The 8514-nt window shown below is 42.0% G+C and overlaps 1 protein-coding gene and 1 long non-coding RNA gene across 2 annotated transcripts; both read right to left on the bottom strand.

The window, feature by feature from the left end:
- Positions 1–4443: 4443 nt before the first annotated feature.
- On the bottom strand, positions 4444–6379 carry LOC123446724. Its single transcript, XR_006631428.1, has 5 exons — positions 6104–6379; positions 5449–6012; positions 5077–5241; positions 4714–4777; positions 4444–4556 (listed from the first exon to the last, which is right to left on the bottom strand). It is a non-coding gene; the product is annotated as an uncharacterized LOC123446724 (long non-coding RNA).
- Positions 6380–6928: 549 nt separating this feature from the next.
- LOC123446723 (long chain acyl-CoA synthetase 3-like) lies at positions 6929–8032 on the bottom strand. The gene is made up of 3 exons (XM_045123278.1): positions 7792–8032; positions 7199–7238; positions 6929–7113 (listed from the first exon to the last, which is right to left on the bottom strand). Exons 1-3 carry the CDS (start codon positions 7909–7911, stop codon positions 7010–7012), a joined length of 264 nt encoding a protein of 87 aa, XP_044979213.1. The 5' UTR covers positions 7912–8032; the 3' UTR covers positions 6929–7009.
- Between the last annotated feature and the right edge of the window lie 482 nt (positions 8033–8514).

Here is an 8514-nt window from a genome sequence, read left to right as displayed (position 1 = left end):
ACTTTCACCTTCCACCATTGCTGGCCTCTCTAGTTCCACACAACTTTTGATGGTGCACAAAACCACCATATACCTTACTCAAAACAGCCACCATACCTACCTATTATGGCATTTTCGTAGCCATTCCGAGATATATTGCCATGCAACTCCCACGGTTTTGTCTCATGACATGTGCCGTCACTTTCATATTGCCATTGCATGATCGTAAGATAGCTAGTGAGATGTTTCAACGTCATACGCTAAGCTAGATCGTTGCACATCCCGCTACACTACCGGAGGCATTTCCTATAGAGTCATCATTGCTCTAAGTATTGAGTTGTGAGTAAATAAAGGTGTGATGATCATCATTATTAGAGCATTGTTCCATGTGAGAAAAAATGAAAAGAGGCCAAAGTTGCCCACACAAAAAAATGAAAAGAGGCCAACGAGCCCAAACAAAAAAAAAAGAAAAAGAGAGAAGGGACAATGCTGCTATCTTTTTCCACACTTGTGCTTCACAATATCACCATGTTCATCATGATAGAGAGTCTCTTGTTTTGACACTTCCATATACTAGTGGGAATCTTCATTATATAACTTGGCTTGTATATTCCAATGATGGGCTTCCTCAAAATTGCCCTAGGTCTTGGTGAGCAAGCAAGTTGGATGCACACCCACTAGTTCTCCTTTTGAGCTTTCACATACTTATAGCTCTAAGTGCATCTGTTGCATGGTAATCCCTACTCATTCACATTGATATCTATTGATGGGTATATCCATAGCCCATTAATACGCCAAGTCAATGTGACCATCTCCTCCTTTTTGCCTCACAACCTCCACCACACTCTATTCCACCTATAGTGTTATATTCATGGCTCACGCTCATGTATGACGTGAGAGTTGAAAAAGGTTTGAGAAAGTAAGAGTGCGAAAACAATTACTTGGCCAATACCGGGGTTGTGCATGATTTAAATTCGTTGTGTGGGGATGATGGAGCATAGCCAGACTATATGATTTTGTAGGGATAACTTTCTTTGGCCTTGTTATTTCAAAAGTTCATGATCACCTTGCTAGTTTGCTTGAAGTATTATTGTTTTCATGTCAATAGTAAACTATTGTTTTGAATCTTACGGATCTGAACGTTCATGCCACAAGAAAGAAGTTACAAAGGACAAATATGTTAGGTAGCATTCCACATCAAAAATTCAGTCTTTATCACTTCCCTACTCGAGGACGAGCAGGAGTTAAGCTTGGGGATGCTTGATACGTCTCCAACGTATCTATATTTTTTTATGGTTCCATGCTATTATCTTGTCAACTTTGGATGTTTTGTATGCATGAATATGCTATTTTATATCTTTTTTGGGACTAACCTATTAACTCAGTGCCAAGTTCCAGTTTCTCTTTTTCCGTGTTTTTGACCTTTTTCACAGGAGAATATTAAACAGAGCCCAAACGGAATAAAACCTGCGAAATGATTTTTTCCATAACAGAAGATACGCAGGGGACTTGAGAACCAAGGCAAAGGACCCCGGGGAGGTCACAAGCCCCCTAGCCACGGCCTGGGGGGGCTAGTAGGCTTGTGGGCCCCTCGTGGCTCCTTTGCCCTACTTCTTCCTCCTATAAATTCTCTAAAAATCCAAAACTGCCAGAGAGAGCTACGAAAATACTTTTCTGTCGCCGCAAGCTTCTCTCTACGCAAGATCCCATCTGGGGACCGTTCTGGTGCCCTGCCAGAGGGGGGATTCAGGCACGGAGGGCTTCTTCATCAACACCATTGCCTCTCCGATGATGCGTGAGTAGTTCACCAGAGACCTTCGGATCCATAGCTAGTAGCTAGATGGCTTATTCTCTCTCTTGGATCTTCAATACAAAGTTCTCCATGATCTTCATGGAGATCTATCCAATGTAATCTTCTTTTGCGGTGTGTTTGTCGAGATCCGATGAATTGTGGATTTATGATCAGATTATTTATGAATATTATTTGAGTCTCCTCTGATCTCTTATATGCATGATTTCGTATCCTTGTAATTCTCTTCGAGTTGTGGGTTTCGTTTGGACAACTTGATTTATAATTCTTGCAATGGGAGAAGTGCTTGGTTTTGGGTTCATACCGTGCGGTGGCCTCACCTAGTGATAGAAGGGGTAGCGAGGCACGCATCATGTTGTTGCCATGAAGGGTGAAAAGATGGGGTCTATATCATATTGCATGAATTTATCCCTCTACATCATGTCATCTTGCTTAAGGCGTTACTCCGTTTGTTATGAACTTAATACACTAGATGCATGCTGGATAGCGGTCGATGTGTGGAGTAATAGTAGTAGATGCAGACAGTATCGGCCTACTTGTCTCGGACGTGATGCCTATATGTATGATCATTGCCTTAGATATCATCATAACTTTGCGCGATTCTATCAATTGCTCGACGGTAATTTGTTCACCCACCATAATACTTGCTATCATGAGAGAAGCCTCTAGTGAACACTATGGCCCCCGGGTCTACTTCACATCATATTTTCAGCTCTACACTTTTGCTTTGTTGCAGTTTCCACCTTCAGATCTCACCTTGCAATTAATCGTGAAGGGATTGACAACCCCTTTATAGCGTTGGGTGCAAGTTTGTTTGTTTTTGAGCAGGTACATTGGAGACTTGTCTTGATACTCCTACTGGATTGATACATTGGTTCTCAAACTGAGGGAAATACTTACTGCTATTGTGCTGCATCACCCTTTCCTTTTCAACGGAAAAACCAACGCAAGCTCAAGTGGTAGCAAAGCACAAACAGGCATTTCCCCGTAAACAAGGCTACTAAAGGCATACAACTAAGTGTCAAATCCCACACATACCAATGCATTTCAAAGCATACACACAATATGCACGATATGTGTAGATACAACGTGGCATCACAACACAACTCTACGACTCTAGCATTTATTAAAAACTCATAAGAGTCATCATAGTGTGATATTACTAAGAGGGGACACATGACCCAACACTCAAGTCACACAAGCATCAAGTGGAAGCATAATATGTCTGAGTACACACATCTACTAAAAGTGGTTGGAGGACCGTGAAAATCTACAACGAGCCTACCAAAGGCGCCAGACCTCTGTCTCGGATTCCCAAGCTATTCTGGTCAACATCGAACACATCGCGCAGAAACCTTTAATGCGACTAAGGTCTTCTCTGCAAAAACATAATTAAGCAAAGGTGAGTACAAAGGTACTCAACAAGACTTACACATAACTATCTTTGCATCAGTATCAATGAAGGGGTTGTGGATTTTAATTACGACAAACCAAGTTTGACACTTGGTTAACCTATACTACGACCACGAACACTTTCTTTGAGGGAGGGTAGTGCACACGAGTCCACATATTTACCAAACACTACTAGGAAAAGGCCTACTAGTGGCGCACCTATTTTGGCTACTAATGACGCACTATAGGTGCGCCACTAGCATCACGCCATTAGTATCTGGTATACTAATGGCGCACCAGGCAATGCGCCATTAGTATAGCCCATGGTGCTCCATTAGTATGTCTCCCAGGGCATATATACTAATGGCACACCAGGCAATGCGCCATTAGTATGCCTCCCAGGACATATATACTAATGGCGCACCAGGCAGTGCGCCATTAGTATAGCCCATGGTGCTCCATTAGTATGCCTCCCAGGGCATATATACTAATGATGCATCAGGCAGTGCGCCATTAGTATAGCCCATGGTGCTCCATTAGTATGCCTCCCAGGGCATATATACTAATGGCGCATTAGACAGTACGCCATTAATATAGCCCATGGTGCTCCATTAGTATCTGGTATTCTGGCATATATATGTTTTATTTCAAAACCACAAATTCAACAACACATAACATATATATCAAATATATAATACATAATATGTGCCCAATAGTTTTACTGATCCACAACACATAACTTATATGCAAAGTTGCATAACAAATTTCATGATCCATATATCAAAATTCCATAGCATCCATACATCCAAAATTCCATAACATCCATATATACATATAGTTCCATAGCATCCATACATACATAGCTCCATAGAAAATATAATACACAACGTTACTTTGCGGGCATTAGTAAGTAATATTTGGCACTAAAACAAATGCCTTCATGTCCATATCGTAGTCCAAAAAGCATCCGCTTGGCAACCTACAAGATGAAAAGAGATGCAGATTGGAACTGAAGTGTTCAAGTCTAATTTGCAAGACAGATGGGCCATCACACATGATCAGTTTTCTAAAATATGAGCAAAATAGCCCGAAATCCTTCTAAGAAATCTAGCTAAGAAATGCCGCATAGATTATTGTGAGTAACTCCACACTATTGATTATTCACAGAGATAATTGTGGTGTCCTTAATTGTATGCACCTTGTTTCACTTATGTCATGAGCAGTCATGTATGAAAAAGTTGGACCGTACCGAGTAAGGAGCCCGCCTTCGTGTCATCTTCATTGGTGTGCCTAATCGGTCCAGTTGTTGCAGCATACTCCACACCAGCATCATCGGCCAAGCCTTGTTGCTCGCCACTTTTTGTTTGCCCAGCGTCTGCACATATTGATAAATTCTTAATGCAAAGGAAAAACTAGTCAAACACGATGAGCCTCCAACTTTATGTATACTAGAAATAATGCATGGCCATTACATTGCTCAAGAATTTGGGATTCATGAGGTTGTAGCTGAGACGAGAAGGCAGAAGGGATACCTGGTCCCTGAACCCCTAGCCCAAGGCCCCCTTGAGAAGAGATAGAAGAACTCTGAGAATTAAACTACAAAAATGAACAAATTGAAAAAGTGAAAACAATTACTATATAGAATTGATTATAAACTTCAGACATTATAAGATGGTTACAAAAGATTGAGTAATCCCTACACAAAATATTACTACAAACTTTACGAGTTGATTTGATGCCTTAACAGAAAGAGGTTAGAATGGAAGCATCTAAAGAAGGACTTGCACTCCCAAAGACAGAAAAAGAGAACATCACCTAATTTGTACTTCCTGATTCTTGACTAAAGGAGACATTGATATATGACAACATTTTTTATTAGTAAAAGCAGGAACAACCTGCTGTAAGAGGGAATTGGGTTGCTGGGTTGGAAATTGCTTCTGATTGATGCCCGTTATATGAGAAGCGTTAAGAAGGTTGCCCTGCTGCTGCTGTACTTGTTGCAATCTTTGCAAGTACTTCTCCCTTTGGTCGGTTACCTCAGATCTTCCACGAAATTGACCCTGAAAATATGAACAAGTAAATGTCATATAATCCTATAATCCTATGAATATTTTGAATACTTTCTGCTAACAAGCACAAGTGGAGGAAATGCACTATTCTGAATCCACTCCATTCGCAAAAAAGAGGGGAAGGAAAAGATAGTACTCCATAAGAAGAAGGAATCGAAGATGATAACAGGCAAGGCAATCATGATGATATAAACATACATACAGGTGAGACGCCCATTAGTTTAATTTGTGGATTCTGGTCTCCATGGCGATAACTCGATACATACAGATGATAGCCTGCTTTACTCTGCTTTTGCTCTGTTTTCTCAACTCTCAACACTTGCCTGTAGCTTCAGGTTTCAGGCATCAGGTCAACTCTTCTTGGAGACAGACAGAGATGCTATTGCTGCCTCCCCACACTAATGGCGGCTGCTATCTATCCTCTCTCTTGCTCTCTCTTGCTCTCTCTTTCTCTCTTTTGGCAAGCAGAACACATTTTTGTTTTGCGAGAGGGGCAAGGAGAATACATGGTAGACTGATTTGATGGTCAAAAGTAACTGAGAGCAGTAATGTTGTACGGTACATATAAAATTGGGTGATGGAGATGAAGATCATCACAACACCGTAGAATAGAAAGCGTTAAAACATTATTGGAACACAAATTGCAACTGGAAATAAAAGCTAGTGACTAAAAATCGAATGTTTCTTTGGAAATCTTTTTGTATCATCAGCGGGGCACTCCCACGAAATTCAGACTGAGAATGAGGCACCGCACAGCCAGCACTGCATGGAAATATGAAGAGAAACTCTGTGTCATTCAAATCATGGAGCAAACTGGGTAAAGGAAAATTTATACAAAGCGTATGTAACTTACTCATATCTTGCGTGCATCCAAGCTTTATTCAGTTGACCGACTCAGCAACCCATCACGGTGCATATAATCCGGTGGTCGCCCCTGTATGGCCTTGTGGCAAACAAATTCCACACCGTGTGCACTTTGCAAAGCGCTAACCACATGAACATACAAAGTTGCATGCATTGATTTGTGAACCAGTGAACTGTTCTGTCTTCTGCACATGTGTAAATTCAGCAAAGCGAATGGGTGATAAACATAGAAAAAAATTCCTCCACCAAGCAGCACCAATACAATACAGCGCTGGTATATAATTCACGGAAATCAATCAAACTACATAATGTGCGAACCCAGTGCTGTCCAATATGCATTTCTAAGAAGTGTCAGAATCCAACAGGTTGAACTGAATGGTACCAAACACTTAACTAAGGATTTTTTTAACTCTACAGTTCAAACTAATTTAGCTATCTATCACTGACATGAGCAGGCAGATTTCCACTGATTCTTCCTTTTACATAATGAAACTGATCTCTCTTTTGGTGGCGGAAACAGTGAACAGGAGCAGGTTATTCCGGCTACTATACTATTTAATCAATTGTATGGTTCTGGGCTTCTCACGCAGGCCTCTCGAAACCCTAGAATCGGACGCACATCCGAAACCTAATCTCTGATGAACACACAACATCCGAGGCACAAAAATACGCAAGTGGCTGCGCACAAATTTATGGCCCTGACGCACAGCGCCTCAGGGGGGGGGGGACCAGAAGAACTGACGGAGGAATCGCCGCAACACAAGGAAGACTCCAGTCATTCACTACACTGAGGTTACAGTTAGACATAATACTGAAGTGCAGAACTCCACATCATGATGAAATATTCATATTTAAGAAACAATATTCAGAAGAACCAACATACAAAGCTGACAACCTATCTTACCAAAGAAAGGAACTCATCCCATGAGTATATTGACTGCCCGTACTTGGAAACTACTTCCTTTTGTTCTTGTGTCACTTTACCAAAACTCACAATGGCTACAAACAAAATAATATATTTGCTTTATTAGTGGAAACATTTGGTATTAGACGATGAAATCTATCTAGGATAAGTGAAACTCACTTTTAAAGAACTCAGTTGACTTAGGAAATGTCTTCAACAGCTGTAAAATCGAGATAAAAGAGATACATTAATAACAGAAAACTGATTAGCATAATTGCACCACAACTGTGATAATTTTGGCCGTGTTGAACATAAATGGACAAAATCACAAAATACAACCGTGTTGAAATAAGGTAATTGCTCAACAGCAGAGAGTTGTGTCGACAAATGGAATGTCTTCTATTACTACGAACTAAGGCTTCTACTAATCCAAACATCTCTTATGGAACTCTACAGAGCATAACTGACAACATGAAACTTTTGAAGCCTTGTTTGGTTGGCCCCAAACCAGCCAGGATCTCAGCCCAAGAAAACTGGGCTTGCCTGGGATTGGGCTACCCAAAAAGGGCTTTAGGGATATAAAAGACAGTCAATATACTGCTTTGTAGTGTTTCCACTTTCCTAAGTTACCGACCAAATAGGGGTCATTAGGTCAACATGTATCAATGCATCATCCCCCAGGCAAAGGCATGAATACCAAGTATTGAAAAGAGAAGTTCATGGGACATCGCAAGCATACAAATTCTACATATGAGATGATGAAGGAAACAAACCTCCGCAACTTTATTTTCCTCTGCAAAAGCAATCTCAACTTCTGCATGGCACAAAATAAACTCTATCGCACCAGCCCCTACAGAAAGAGCATTGTCAATAAGCAGGTTGAACTGTACCATCAGTATTGTTTCTTTTATATGTTTGTGATGTACCAACTGGGGAAAAGGATCTGTACTTAAGAATGTTCAATTGCATAGTGCTCTGCTCAGATATTAGATTACTTGTTTGCCACATGTTTCAAGGATGTGGTGGGGATTTTCATTCTTTTTTTAAGATGTGATCTTCACTTGATCATGATTACAGAAATCTTAAATAGTGCAAAGCATCTTAGAAAAGTGCGCCATTAGTAATTATTTTGATAGTAATGACGCATTCTAGAGAGGTGCGCCATTAGTATTTTTTTTTTGAATAGTAATGACGCTCGGGGGGGAGGGAGGGGGTGGGTGGCGCGCTCGGCCGATTCCGTTCGAGGGAACCGAGCGACGAGATAGGGGAGAGTGCGGGGGGTCGGCGGCGGCGGTGGAGCGGGGGAGGGTGCGGGGGGTCGGCGGCGGCGGTGGAGCGGGGGAGGGTGCGGGGGGTCATCGACGGCGGGGGAGGGTGCGGGGGGTCGGCGGCGACGGTGGAGCTGGCCGGGGAGGGTGCGAGGGGTCGTTGGCGGCGATGGAGCGGGGGAGGGTGCGGGGGTCGGCGGCGGCGATGGAGCTAGCCGGGGAGGGTGC

This window comes from Hordeum vulgare, chromosome 4H, assembly GCF_904849725.1.
Source record: "Hordeum vulgare subsp. vulgare chromosome 4H, MorexV3_pseudomolecules_assembly, whole genome shotgun sequence".
Lineage (NCBI taxonomy): Eukaryota > Viridiplantae > Streptophyta > Magnoliopsida > Poales > Poaceae > Hordeum > Hordeum vulgare.
The sequence above is the reverse complement of the archived record's forward strand: the minus strand, read 5'-3'. Positions and strand labels throughout refer to the sequence as shown.